This window comes from Musca domestica, unplaced genomic scaffold, assembly GCF_030504385.1.
Source record: "Musca domestica strain aabys unplaced genomic scaffold, Musca_domestica.polishedcontigs.V.1.1 30, whole genome shotgun sequence".
In the NCBI taxonomy this organism is placed as follows: domain Eukaryota; kingdom Metazoa; phylum Arthropoda; class Insecta; order Diptera; family Muscidae; genus Musca; species Musca domestica.
The window spans coordinates 652656-668763 of record NW_026712300.1 but is presented as its reverse complement, the minus strand read 5'-3'; the positions used below and the strand labels follow the sequence as shown (position 1 = coordinate 668763).

Here is a 16108-nt window from a genome sequence, read left to right as displayed (position 1 = left end):
ACGGTACCTCCCGATAGTCGGTATTTTGATGATTTTTGACACAATTTTTCACGGATTTTTTTGAAAATTGGTATTTATAGGTCATAATGGGTTCTAGCTCCTTTAGCTTAACATTGCATCCATGGTACAATGGTATCAAGGTAGGGCTATGATACCATATGATTTTAATTTTGTTATTTTCTTGGCTTAATATGTTATCTTTATTTGTTTATGTATTTGTTATTCAAATTCGGGTGTTTTCAAAATGTTTATTTCAATGTATGCATCGAAAAAATCTAGAGTTTTTGTAGCGAAATAATCCTTTAGAGATATATAGTACACGATTTTGAAAATAAGTGTTGACCTTTCATTCAGTTATCGCGTTTGTCAATTATTTATTCAAAATAAATGGAACAAGTTGTTTGATTTTTTATTGTTTTGATACTAATTCTGACATTACAAGCCAAACAGGTAGACCTCTATACTTGCAATTTTTTCAAATTTGGCCTACCTACACTTCATTGTTCCATGATTGCATATATAGGTGCACGATTTGGTATAGCCCCCATAAAACCGTACCTACCGATATTCGGCATTTTAATTGTTTTTGCCATATTTCTTCGCGGATTTGTCTAGAAATTAGTATTTGTTGGTCTTAGTGGGTTCTAGCTTATTTGGCGAAACACTGTATGTATAGTTCCACGTTTTTGTAGAGCCCCATATAGCCGTTTTTTCAGATAATAGGTATTTTGATGATTTTGGCACATTTTCCCATAAATATGTCTAAAAATTGGTATATGTGGGTCAAATGGGCTCTAATGTTTCCTTTATCCTAAGATGGAGGGTATTAAAAGTTTGGCCCGACTGAACTTAATGTTTTTATACCCTCCACCTTGGAAAGGAGGGTATATTAACTTTGTCATTCCGTTTGTAACATTCTTAAATATTCGTCGTAGACCCCATAAAGTATATATATTCATAATCAGCATAAAATTCTAAGTCGATTTAACGATGTCCGTCTGTCTGTCTGTTGAAATCACGATACAGCCCACATTATTTGACGTAGAGCGCCAAAATTTAGCAGAGCAATTGGTATTGTGTCTAGGATGGTTGGTATTGGTATAGTCCCCATTTAACGGTACCTCCCGATATTCGGTATTTTGATGGTTTTTGCCACATTTTTTACGGATTTGTCTAAAAATTGGTATTTGTGAGTCATAATGGGTCCTAGTTCGTGTGGCGAAACATTGTATGTATAGGTCCACGTTTTGTTATAGCCCCCATATAACGGTACCTCCCAATATTCGGTATTTTGATGATTTTTGACACATTTTTTACGAATTTCTCTAAAAATTTGGTAGTTGTAGATCATAATGGGTCCCAGTTCGTATGGCGAGTCATTGTAATTATAGGTCCACGGTTTGGTATAGCCCCCATATAACGGTACCTCCCGATATTCGGTAATTTGATGATTTTTGCCACATTTTTTTCACGTATTTGTCTGAAAATTAGTATTTGTAGGTCATAATGGGTTCTAGCTTCGTTGGCGAAACCTTGCATGTGTAGGTCCATGATTTGGTATATATAACGGTACCCTCCGATATTCAGTATTTTGATGGTTTTTGCCACATTTCTTCTAATGCTTCCTTTACCCTAAGGTGGAGGGTATTAAAAGTTTGGCCCGGCCGAACTTAATGTTCTTTTACTTGTTTTACTTGTTATTGTTCAGAATGTCGCTTACTACTCTGGATCATTTCATCAGATCCACTGATGCTATCATTCAATTCGAAAGCAGCTTCAATGCTCTTCGAGTCGAAGATCTTGACATTTACATTCCTGAAGTTCAATTTTCTGAATCTTAATCGTTTTGGGATAAAGTGAAAGATGCATATGACAAATGCCACACTTCTACTAAACTTGCTGACGAGGACCAAGAAACTGACCTCGAATCAGCATAATGTAAACATTATGCTTCATTTAAGGCATATGTCAACGTCATTGCTTCAACTAATAGCAAATTCGATCAGCTTCGTGCTTCGCAAAAGCCCTCCAATTCGTTTTCAATTCAATCGAATCGTTCGAACTCGGATCATTTATCCCAGACAAATCTTCCATCGAATTTGAATTCCATCTTTTCTAGTACTCCTAGAAAAACGGGAAGGTCAATTGAAGTTTTCGCTTCAAATGACAACGTTATGCATAGTTGTCATCTTTCGCCATGCTATATTGATATTTTTAATGGTGATTTTCTTTCTTGGCCTACGTTCAGGGATCTTTTTTCGTCGGTTTATATCAGCAACAGTTCCCTTGTTACTTGCAGAAAAAACTAGTGGTGAAGCAATATATGCAATATCAAAGTTCCCTTTGACTTAGCGTGGCAAGCATTGAAGGAGGCATATGACAATGGCCGCATATTAGTTAACAATCAACTAAAATCACTTTTTGATCTTCCAATTCTCGACAATGAGTCATCTACGGGTTTAAACAATTTTCAGCGGGCAATCAATGGATGCATATCGGCTATGGCGATCTACGACGTTTCTACGAACGATTGGGATCCCATATTAGTCTTTTTATGCATACAAAGATTACCTAAAAACACCGTATCATTGTGGGAACAGACGGTCAAAAACAAATCGGCATTGTCATCTTGGAAGGATTTGGATAATTTCCTTACGGAACGGATTCAAACTCTCACGTGCCTCCGAGATATTCGTGGCATAGATTCCCCTAGAAAATCTGGAAAGAAGGTGCAATCAGTTAGTGTGTGCGTTCTTTGACCGAAATTGATTCGTCCTTTGCTTTTGTGTCCAGAATTCAATAAATTATCAGTGGAAGGTCGCCTTTCAGTACTCAAACGGTTCAATTGTTGTATTAATTATCTTACGATTGGTCATGAGGTCAAAAAATGGGTAAATAAACATAACTATGGTAAATACAACATGCGGCAACACACCCTTTTACATCGTTCGATTTCCAATCCTGCAGTTCCCGTTCCATCAACGACTTCTTCGATGTCGATTTCAAACCAACCTTCTTCCCAATCAATCAATACGAATTCAAATCTTCCCTCGACTTCGTCATGTATATCGCATTCTGCCAATAGGCAAGTGTATCATATTTCGCACAAAATGTTATTTTAGGTACAGCAACGGTTCGCTTAATTCATCAAGGCATAACATGCCCTGCTCGTGCCTGAATTGATCCAGCTTCTGAATCTTCCTTCATTACTGAATCTTTACAACGTCGTCTTGGTATTTCTACTATTTGCACACGCCTTTGATGAAAAATCTCCAAACAATATGGCCACTATTCCTTATGGTAATCAACCAGTGGCAGGATCTAATCGTCCTCAGGGTCCGAAATGCCTTATGTGTATACAGAGGCATTTCTTAAAATATTGTCCTGATTTTCACAAGCTTCCTTGCGAGAAAAAAAAATCGATTTGTGGTCCAGAATAATTTCTGTTCGAGTTGTTTGACTCGGTCCCACATTCTTAGAGACTGTTTCAGTGCACGACGATGCAAGAAGTGTGACAGAAACCACCACACACTTCTTCGCTCCAACAAAATACTACATGGAAAAGTACTCCCTTCGGGTAATAGAGGCTACACGTCTCGATCATTTCATGTCTCGCCTTCGTCTAAATCGAATTCGTCCGCTAAAAGAAAGATCTCTGCAAAACGTCCGTCTGTCAACCTCTGTCCGAAATCGTTCGCTCCTTCGAGCACTGTCAGTCCGGTAATACAATCCATACAGCCCATTGTAAGTTTGGGTCCAACAATGGTGGTACCAATTGTTCTTCCGGGCAGAAAAGTGGTATTTCGACCGCTATTGGATACTTGTGCTAGACATAGCCGTATTTGCTCCACGCTGACTAATTAACTCCAGCTCAGCTCCTTAACCGTTGCTCAGGATTTGTTCCGCCAACTGACTTTACAGTCATGTCACGACCAGACACAGCAGCTTCATGTATCAACACGGAGCACACCCATGAGGCATGTGGTCGGTTCTGCGCAATCGGCTTCAGACCACATTAAAGACCAATATGCGGGGATGCTACTAGCAGATCTCGGACTTCATAAGTCCGCTCACATCGCACTAATTCTTGGTCCAGATGTGTATCCGAAGGTGATGAAATCACAAACACATTCGATTCCAGGGTTCAACTTACTATCTTTGGTTGGGTGGTATCCGGTCCTTGCCCACTGTGAGGTTGCCCGAGATGATCGGCCTAAATCGAGACCCATTGTCTACAACTTGTGGAAGGCAATTTTCTATTGCCCTGATGGTTCATCGACCAACACATGTTTTTTAAAAAAATGAAAAATAAAGAATGCTCAAAAGAATTGACAGTTACACCTTTCATTTATTTGCATTTTTAATCTTTAGATTTAAGTATTACTGTTTTAACATGCCTAGATGTTTTAAGGGCGGCGGTAACGTTTAATTTACAGTTAAATTATAAACCCACACTTAAATTATATACCTACCTAATCATACCATTTTATTCAACTTTGAACTTTCGTTAAAACTAAGCGATGGCAAATTCTAATGAGTATTATCCGTCAATTTGCTCGGCTCGTGACACATCTTGACTTTCTCGTTGCTTTTACTTCACTTGTTTTACGGATCTTCGTCCTAACAACAACGGTGCAACACCAATTGTACAAAAATGTAAAATTATATTAGTTTTGCGACTAATATAAGAACATAATAAAACCAATCAAACAATTTTTAATCTAATCGTGAGCTGAACATATTGCAATATTCCATTCGGCAAACACTGAAAGCTGAGCTCGGGGTAAGCCATTTAAATTCCAAATAGTGTAAGGACTTACACCGCAACAGAAATAGACTCAAAAAGCTAAAGAGTTGCTTGGTTTGGCCGTAAGTTGTCAACTGCCGAATTTGATTTTCTCCGATAAGAAAACATTCGTTGCCCAGCAGTTTGTAAACAAACAAAATTATCGTGTTTACTTGCCAAATAGGTCAGCGGAAAATGTACACCTTCAGTTGGCCACCAGAACCCAAGCACCGGCCATGGTGATGGTGTGGGCCGCCATAACAGCCGATGGTCGCTCTCCGCTTGTATTAATCAGAATAAATGCCAAATATTATCGCGAAAATATTATCACAATGGCCACCAAAATCTCTGCATACCAATCCGTTGGAATATTGTGTTTGGAGTATTTTGGAAAGCAAGGTTGGCACTAAAAAAGTGTCGATCCCTCAAGCAAGCGCTTCGCCGGAAATGGACCAAGATACCGCAGGGCAACATTCGGACAGCGTGTGACGGTTTTATTGGCCGTTTGAAGGCCATAATTCGTGCCTGTTGCGCAGCAGTGCAAATAAAATAACAAGTTAAAAAATAGTAAGTTCCGAACTTTGAATACCCTCCACCATTTGAAAGGAATTTGGAAATAAAATCCTTAAAAAATTCTGTTAAAATTTTAAAAATACCGAATATAGCGGTTATATGGGTGTCTATACGACGTGGACCTACAAAGGCATTGTTTGTCATAAGTCATTACCATATTCAAATTCGAAACTTGAAATAAAGGGTGAATAATGTAGCTGAAATCATTAAAATATCGTATATAGGGAGGTACCGTTATATCGGAGCTGTGCGAAGACCTGGACCAGCATTGACAAATTGCTGTCATAGGCTGTTGCATTTATTACGAACTTCAAATACGACATCTTAAACAATTTCGGTAGTAATTGTACATAAACTCTTCAAAATACCGAACATAGGGAGGCACTGGTATATGGGGCATATACGAAGACCTGGGCCTGCATAGACAATTTTCTGTCGCAGACTGTAGTTCCCATTACGAACTCTAAATACGTAATTGGAAACAATTCCCTTGAATAATGACGCTAAAATTATCAAAATACCGAATATAGGGTGGTACCGTTATATGGGGGCTATAAGAAAACGTGGACCTGCATGGACCATTTGCGAACTTAATCTGCCTACTGGAAAAATAAACACGTGTGCAAAATTTAGCCCTCCCTCTCTCAATTCGTTCGAAAGATAGCGTGATTTTTATACCCTCCACCATACTATGGAGGGTATATTCATTTTGTCATTTCGTTTGTAACTCCTCAAAATACTCATCTCAGACCCAACAATATATATATATATATATATATATATATATATATATGTATATATATATATCTATCTATATATATATATATATATATATATATATATATATATATATATATATATATATATATATATATATATATATATATATATATATATATATATATATATAGATATATATATATACATATATATATATATATATATATATATATATATTGTTGGGTCTGAGATGAGTATTTTGAGGAGTTACAAACGAAATGACAAAATGAATATACCCTCCATAGTATGGTGGAGGGTATAAAAAAGGGAAGAAATAAAACACAAGGAAATTAATATTTTTATATTAAAAATTTGTGGTTTTATTACGTTCTTGTATTAGTCGAAAAACTAATAATTAGAAATAGTGACGAGTTGCATTTTAGGTTAATAATTTAATTGTAAATTAAACATTACCGCCGCGCTTGAAACATGTAGGTATGTTACAACAGTAATAATTTAATCTAAAGATTTTTGAGCATTCGTTATTTTTCATTTTTTTTTTTTTTTTTTAAAAACATGTGTTGGTCGATGAACTATCAAGGCAAAAGATGATTGCCTTCCACAAGTTGTAGACAATGGGTCTCGACTTAGGCCGATCACCTCGGGCAACCTCACCTTGATGTATATAAAGCAAACAGAGCAAGCTCAGCAACAAATGTCCGATTTCCATCAGTAAATGTGGGTGTGCTAGAGATGGGAGAAACGAAACCAGTAAGGAGGTATCCAGAAATAAAAGTTGTAGCGTTTCAGTTTCAAATATTAGCTGGTATAGATCAGAACGTATTATCAAGTCCATCAAAATAATCTCCTTATTCCATATTAGAATTAAGAGCTTTTGAGTTAAATATATGTTGAGGAATGAACAAGTTCTCTTCTACCTTACGCAAAGCTACTACCCATGTTTTAAACAATTTGGTGTGTTTTAGGGAGACAATCACTTAAGATATTGATAGCTTGGATGAAGTGTTGACAATTGCATGAGCAGTATACAATTTACTTTATGAATAATATTTGCATTTGCAGATCGCAATAGCACATTGTCCTGAATTGTGTTGGGAGACTGGCAAATCGAATTATTCCTGGGTGGGTGCGTCTTAAAAGGGTTTGAAACTATGTTAACCTTCGTTAAAATTGGAGGGATTGTCAAGGAATTCAGAGAATTTTCTTGCGAAGAAATACACGACAATGAAGATTTCAAACTTTTTACCGACCGGAGACAGATTTGAATATCATACTGCAACTACTTGACGTCTGTATTACCTGTGATCGCAAAAAAAAAAAAAGATTTTCAGAGGCAAGTTTATCTATCCGAAAACAAATAGTACAATGCTCTGGCTAGTAAAACCGAGGATGTGCCGATAACAATTTGTTTGCATTGCGAGGCATATCTAGATGTATAGATATCGAAGACATTGCAGGTGGAACACATTTATGACCTTAGCTCGGTCCATCACGGATCAAAACAGAAACTGTATGCAGAGAAGTAGAATTCCAAATTATTCAAAGAATATTATTTGTTTTTGAAGCTAGTAAATTAGGTGACTAATATAGGGTGCAGTATAAAATCGAATATAAATAAAAAATATCGAAAAATATTTCCAAGTTGAAATATTTCGGTATGTACCGAACGTTGGGTCTATTTAAAACAAACACTTCACTTCAAAAGTAAAAAAAAATTCTTGCTGCCGTATATCTTGAATTATTAAACTAAATTATGCACAAAATGTAAAAAGAAAATAATAATATCTCATATGGTAAAATGTTAAACGTCATTTAAAAGACGCCGTAAGTTGGGTAAAATTGTCTCAAAATGCGAACAACCCTAAGAGAATTATAATATGCTCACCAAACTATAAAAAAATGCTTTATAAAATTATTCCTTAAATTCGAACTTTTATCCACCCGGCCCCACTGTACAGTGGTGAATTACGAATGCCGTACAAAATGGAATAAAACACAAGCAGTGGTTGGGAACAGGTAATGGAGGGGAGAGGGTAACTACCACGATACCAACCGTTAAATATATTATTGATGTGTGGTGTAGGCAGTTAAAGCGGAGCTTGGAAAAAAGAGCGTGAAATAATGATTGTTGTTATTACTGAGATCAACGCAAACCCGAGGAGCACAAATGATCTCTCAACAAGGCAGTAAATGTGTGGTGGATTATTATATAAATAAATTGTATGCATTCATGAGGACGTTATGATGTAGTGAATTATAAGAAATAGGCAAATATTTTCATTACAATTGAGAACTAATGCGAAGAAAACACATAATAAAGAAAGATATTAACAATTGTTAATAAATTAGTTCCACTATTTGTATTTTATTCCCTTTTGTACGGCATACGTAATTCACCACTGCACAGTGGGACAGAGTGGATATATGTTCTAATTTAAGGAAAAATTTTATAAAATATATTTTTGTTGTTGCAAAATGGTCAGGCCTTATCCCTTTTTTGTTGTTTTTTATAAAAACAACGTTTGTTTATTAGTGGAGAACGATGGTAATGTTTACCAGGGGGTAAGGCAGGGAATACCTAGGTTTCGGGAAGAGCCACCAATCCTCATCAGTTCCCTTGTTTTTTTTTTTTTTCTGGGATATTCTCCCCAGAATTTATTTTAAAAATAACTTCTATGACAAAAAACATTTTGTACCCAAGTGACGAGATCGTAAGCTCAATAGAAGAGGAACCAAAGAATTAAATAAAACTAAATTTCTTTTAGAAAGTCTTTTAAATCTTACAACCGCACTTATAAACATTTACATCTTTCTCCACTTGTTATGCTTTCGTTCGTTCGTTGATGGACTTGATAATACGTTCTGATCTATACCAGCAAATACTTGAAACGCTACAACTTTTATTTCTGGACACGTTCTTACTGTTTTCGTTTCTCCCATCTCTAGTACACTCAGCACAGGTAATACAGACGTCAAGTAGTTGCAGTATGATATTCAAATCTGCCTCTGTTCGGTAATAAATTTGAAATCTTCATTGTCGTGTATTTCTTCGCAAGAAAATTCTCTGAATTCTTTTACAATATCTCCAATTTTAACGAAGGTTAACATTTAAAACGCACCCACCCTCTGTCAGAAATAATTCGGTTTGCCAGTCTCCCAACACTATTCAGGACAATGTGCTATTGCGACCTGCAAATGCAAATATTATTCATAAAGTAAATTGTATACTACTCATGCAATTGTCAACCTTTCATCCAAGCTATCAGTATCTTAAATGATTGTCTCCCTAAAACACACCCAAATTGTTTAAAACATTGGTAGTAGTTTTGCATAAGGTCGAAGAGAATTTGTTCATTCCCCAACATATATTTAACTTAAAAACTCTTAATTCTAATATGGAATAAGGAGATTATTTGATGGACATGATAATATGTTCTGATCTATACAAAAAAACACTTGAAACGCTACAACTTTTATTTCTAGATACCTTTACTGGTTTCTTTTCTCCCATCTCTAGTACACCCACATTTACTGATGGAAATCGGACATTTGTTGCTGAGCTTGCTCTGTTTGCTTTATTATTCATCTTTTTGGAATAGGTACTTGTATTTACCATTTGTTTTAACCGACGGCATGTCGGCATAGCCATTTTGTAATTTTGGGTGCCACCAAAGATCATTTGATACGGTGCCACCAAAGGTCATTTGAAACATTATTGGAAACGACGGTTTTCCAATGAAAAGGCGGTTTAGACAGTGTAATTGTGGAATCAGTTTATAAATATATCTCGGTTGTGACAATAGGGATGTTAGAAGCTGTTGAATGAGGTACTTTGTATTCTTCTTTAATTGAAGAACTTCGAAATAATTCGTTGGAATTTGTAAGTTAACTTTGTGAACAAGTATTTGATGGTACATTTTCTGAACGACACCATTGAACATGTGTTTGTACAATCTCATCGCAGTAGAGGCTGGTTTCGTATGGTCCAGAAACAAATACGCGGATCTGTCGGTATTTAAAAATCAACCCATAGCGGCTAGTCCTGATGCCCCATGTAATTTCCGGGCATTTGATTTTCTTTGAAAGACAATTTTACCGTCTGAACGTCGACATACTGTTAATTTATAGTGTTTCTTACACCAAATATCTGCAGTGGCTTTCCGTTGGACACTTTCTCCAATTCCCAGAACTTTTTAAATTATTCGTTCATGGAACCAATGGAGCTCTATGTGGACTTTCAACTCATGATGCACCCAATTTTGTTACATTGTGCCATAAAATTCACGGAGAACTGATTTTGTAACCCTGATTTCATTTTAAAGAACTGTGCCGCCAAGCCCAGAAATCACCGTGGATGATTTCCTTGTGTGAATTTTTAATCGATTAATAACGCGAAGTGAATTAAAAGGCTCTGCAGATCAATGAAGGCTCGTATATTTAACAACATTCCTTGATGTTCCAGATCCAACAATGGGGTGTGTAGAACAGTTCTTTCATCCAATTGGAAAAAATGATTTTGGACATGTATGGAATTGCCATTACCGACATCTGGTGGTTCATTGTTAAAAGTTTATGCATGGTAAGATGCGGAACCGGATTTTGGAACATATTTGGGATATGTAAATTTAGTTTAGGTCTCCGACCCGCGGTATTTGAATGGGAGTCCCCTACTTCTGGATGTGACATGGTATGATGCTGCTCTTGCATTTGTTGGCAACATTGCAATACGTCGAAGAGTCCCAAAAAATTGTATTATTAGAAACAAACTTTTTAGCTCTCCACCATTCAATACCTACTCTACTTTTGAAGGTATTTGTACGTCATGATGGATGGTATTAATAGTTTTTACGCGTGAGTTTAACCGAATTGTATTTTTAAAGTCCGGTTCTTAAAGTTTGAAAGGGGTTCTCCTTCCTACGGCAAAACATTGTCTATATAGTTCTAGCTTTTCTATATCCCTCTATAACACTACCCCCGGATATTCGATATTTGGAGGATTTAAAGCACATTTTCAAACGGAATTCTTTAATATAAGGTACTTAAGGTTTGTAACGGGCAAGATATTGTCCATATAGGTTCAGATTTTCTTATATATACCACATAATTGGCAATATTCCGTATTTTGACGATTTAAATTACATTTTCTAATATAATTGTTCAAAATACTGCTGGTGTAGGCTCATTATTCCTTATATCACTAAAAAGGTGGCGCCTCCAAATCTTTTGTATTTTTTCGATTTGTGCGACATTTTGTAGCTGTTTTTTTAATTCTATACTCGCAATAGGTAACAACCACTATAGTAGGAAACCGGTACCATCGACTTTACGGCATTTTGAAGATTTATTGTTAGTCCGCATTAAGGAGTATTATTTACTATTAGATTCAGTTTTGGTTAAAGGATACTTTGAGTCTACAATTTTTATGCAAAATATTCGCAATGGATTTTTAAGAGTTAAACAGAATAGAGCTCTTTCTGGACGATCAAGTTGCTGTTTTCCACCTCTACGCTGCGTTCTTTTCGGAGTAGTTGCTTTTTGTTTATTTTGGACATTGTCTGTTTCAGTAGGGCACACAGCGTCATCCATTCTATTTACTTATAAAACAAATTCGGTGAATGATTACTTTGTGTGATAACATCGCTGCGTATGTGATAAATAAAAATAAAATGGTTGTTTTTTTATATTTAAATTTTAAATTTCAAAAATTTAATTTCAAAAATACTTTTTTAATTTGTATTGTTGTGTTTCTCAACTTGGAGTTCTCCGATTTGCTTTTGAATTGTGTAAAGGCGCCTCGTGTTTAACGAGAAATACTCAAGAAATGTTCATTAATTCCCAAATTGTTCATTAATTCCCAGACATTTAAATTGAATATTGTTTTTTATCAATATGCAATTTTTATTAAGGTGTATTATTTACTGTTAGATTCAAGTTTGGTTAAATGATACATTGACTCGACAGTTTTTATGCAAAAGATTCGCAATAGATTTTTAAGAATTAAGCAAAATAGAGCTCTTCCTATTGATCAATGTATTGTTTTTCACCTCTACGCTGCGTTTTCTTCGGAGTAGTTGCCTTTTGTTTGAGACATTGTCTGCTTCGGCGGTGCCAACATCGTCATCCATTCTATATTCTGTAAAAACAATATGGTGTGCAATTTCTTTGCACGACAAATATGAATGTTTACGTATGTATGTTTTTTGTATTTAAAATCTTATTTTTATGTTTTTGACATTTCAATTAATATACAAAAAAAAAATATACAAAAATTCTTTGAGTTGTATTTTTTGCTCCCTAAAAAACTGGCGTTTAATCACGTGCTTTTTTAATGTGCTGAGTCATGCTTTAGAAAGGGTTTACAGTCAAGAAAAAACTAATTTTTTTATACATTCTTCAGTGATATGGAGGGTATATATATTTTTGTTGTGACACCCTGAATATTTCATTTTTATACCCCCCACCTTGGAAAGGAGGGTATATTCACTTTGTCATCCCGTTTGTAACATCCCTAAATATTCGTAGTAGACTACATAAAGTATATATTCATAAACAGTCCCCATATAACGGTACCCCCCAATATTCGGTATTTTTATGATTTTTCTCAGATTTTTCACGCATTTGGGTCCTAGTTCGTGTGGCGGAACATTGTATAGGTCCACGTCCACGCCAATATAACGGTACCACCCGATATTTGGTATTTTGATTGTTTTTGCCACATTTTTCACGGATTTGAAAATTGTCCGAAAATTTGAATTTTTTAGGTCAAAATGGGTCCTAGTTCGTGTGGAGAAACATTGTATTTACAGGTCCAGGCTTTGGTATAGCCCCCCTATAATGGTACCTCCCGATATTCGGTATTTTGATGGTTTTTGCCACATTTCTTCTAATGTTTTCTTTACCCTAAGGTGGAGGGTATTAAAAGTTTGGCCCGGCCGAACTTAATGTTCTTTTACTTGTTTTTCTTTATTGTAATAATGTCCAAACATTTCAAAAGTCATATGATGTATGCTCTTTGGGAGTACTATTTAATATATTGTATTTCCTTCTCGCAAGTTCTTCGATAATAGAAACAATTTATTTAGTATGGTTATTGTTTCCGGCTTGTTTGGATGCCAAAAACAGTTTTAGTCGTTCTATCATTTTGAGTATATATAGTTGGGTTTACCATGACTTGTTGTCAGTATGCTTTGCCGCTGTGAGTATCCTCTATTATAGAACATAATATTATTATTCCCTCCACCTTGGAAAGGAGGGTATATAAACTTTGTCATTCCGTTTGTAACATCCATAAATGTTCGTCATAGACCCCATAAAATATATATATTCATAATCAGCAAAAAGTTCTAAGTCGAGTCGTCCGTCCGTCCGTCTGTCTGTTGAAATCACGATACAGCCCACATTATTTGACGTAGAGCGACAAAATTTAGCAGAGCAATTTGTATTGTTTCTAGGATGGTTGGTATTGAAAATGAGATATATCGGTCCACGTTTTGGTACCCATATAACGGTACCTCACAATATTCGGTATTTTGATGATTTTTAACACATTTTCAAGAATTTCTCTGAAAATTGGTAGTTGTAGGTCATAACGGGTCCCTGTGCGTGTGGCAAGATATTGCATGTGTAGATCCACGTTTTGGTATAGCCCCCATATAAAGGTATTCGGTAATTTGATGATTTTTGCCACATTTTTTCACTGATTTGTCTAAAACTTGGTATTTGTTGGTTATGATGGGTTCCAGCTCCACTAGCGAAACATTGCATGTATGGGTCCATGATTTGGCATAGCCCCCATACAACGGTACCTCCCGATATTCGGCATTTTAATGGTTTTTGCCACAATTCTTCTAATGTTTCCTTTACCCTAATAATTATTTTTTTGAAAACATTTTTCCTTTTCCTTAAATTGGAATCTCCTTCGCGTTTATACCATTTTTCAAGTTTGTTCTCTTATTAATAAAACTTTATAAAAAATAAATAACCAACGCGTTTTATCTCTGCAAGAATATAATAAGAGGTTATGGTCGATATCAAGCAAGAGTCAATTGAAAGATTCCGTGGAACTAATTTTGAGAACTGCATTTTTCGAGTGCAGATGTATTTGGATTCGTTGGATTTGCTGGATGCCATAGAGAAAATTCCATCAGCCGAACAAAAGTCAGCTTCGAAGTCAATTTGTTTCATGTCAGCGGTCCCTGATGGTAAGATAATTAAAGATAAGTCTGAAAATTTAATATTCAAAATAAATTCTGGGGCGACGGATCACATGTATAAACATGATTGGTGTTTCAATAATCTCCAAAAATTTAATAAACCCGTTACTAAAAATGTTGCGAAAGACACTACTAGCTTACAAGAAAGGTACAATAAAAGGATATTGGAAAGATACACCAATTACAGTGAAATATGTCCTAAATGTTAAAGGACTTCGGGATAACTTGCTGCATGTACCAAATCTAACAGAAAATGGAATACGGGTTGAATTTTCTAAAAAATGTAGCTCTTTTCCAAAGGGATGGAAAGGTCATTATGACAGCTCCCAATAAAGGAAGTATGCATAAGAATTGAATATAGGTTAAATGTAAGTTTAAGTACAACTGATTTGGGAAAATTATGGCACCAAAGAATGGGTCATCCTAGTGACAATTGTCTAGAAGAAATGGTTCATAAAATGGTTGATGGTTTGGAAAATGTTAAGTCTGTACGCATATGCAATGTATGTGTTCAGGGTAAGCAATGTCGTCGTCCTTTTAAAAATACTCGTGCAAAGTCGAAAGAATCTACACTGACATATGTGGACCATTTGATCCGCGATCGTGGGATGGTCACGGGTATTTTGTAAGCTTTATAGATGATTATAGCCACTTCGCATCCATTTATATACTCAAAAGAAATTCAGATGCTTTTGAACAATTTGTCGAATTTGAAGCAATGACTATGGTAATGCATAATCCCTCGGTATCGGCAGTAACTGTAGTCCACTGTACATAATATCTTTCAAAAAAGTAAAGTAATATTTTTAAAGGAACGGAATTCAGCTTCAACACACGGATTTTATACCCCACAGGAAAACGGATTTTCTGAAAGATTCAACCGCACTATAGTTGATAAAGAAAAGTCTATTCTTTAGAATCCGGTTTTCCGAAAGAAGTATGGGGTGAAGCCTTAACAACAACATATGTTATAAATAAAAGCCCCTGCAAATCTCTTTCTGACAAAAAGACGCCTGCCGAATTTAGTACAAGTTTAAGCCTTCCATTCCAAAACTAAGAGTTATTGGAAGCAAGATATTTATCTGGGTTGCTAAACAGAAAAGAAAAAAGAACAGTTTTCAAAATCACAAGAAATGATAATGATGAATTATACGTGTAATGGATACAGATAGTGGAATCCAATGACCCGAAACATAGTTATTGCAAGAGATGTTCGTTTTGTCGAAGACTGTTTATCTTATTTGCCTCAATTGCTTATAAGATCCCGCAGCAACGAGCAAGAGGGGGAATCTGTGGAGAGTTTTGTCAGAAGCTTGAATAAATTGCGTCAAAGGCGTAACCGATATTTTGCGAAGCTAAATGGCGAAAACAACTAAATTAAAAATTGGGTGAAGTTTGTGATGGAGTGTGTTAAAGTTCCAATTAATGAAAACAGAAACTATATGTACTGAAGTAGAATTTCAAATTAATCAACGAATATTATTTGTCTTTGAAGCAAGTAAATTAGGTGAAAACGTAATTTTCTGCAGATTTTCAATGAGTAAAAGACGACAAGTGTGTAACTGACTAATGTAGGGTGCAATAGAAAATCGAAAATAAACCAAAAATATTTCAAACGTAAAATATTTCGGTAGTGCACCGTAGGGTGCACTATTTTCAAAAAAAAAAAAATAAAATAAAATGGCATCATTCAAAAGCTTAAACAATTTATTGGTGCAGTATATCTTGAATGCGCGGAGTGAGTAAGCAATCAGTCCTATAAGTAATAGAATTCCAATAGTCGATAAACTTGCGA

The 16108-nt window shown here is 35.5% G+C and overlaps 1 protein-coding gene across 2 annotated transcripts in view; it reads right to left on the bottom strand.

The window, feature by feature from the left end:
• LOC101899996 (muscle calcium channel subunit alpha-1) overlaps nt 1-16108 on the bottom strand; it is a 1479766-nt gene that overhangs the window by 1397631 nt on the left and 66027 nt on the right. For both annotated transcript variants that reach the window (XM_059124867.1, XM_059124866.1), the window contains exon 2: nt 11505-11740. In XM_059124867.1, coding sequence (XP_058980850.1) covers nt 11505-11686 — 182 coding nt within the window. In that variant the 5' untranslated portion in view covers nt 11687-11740. The remainder of the gene's footprint in view (nt 1-11504; nt 11741-16108) is intronic.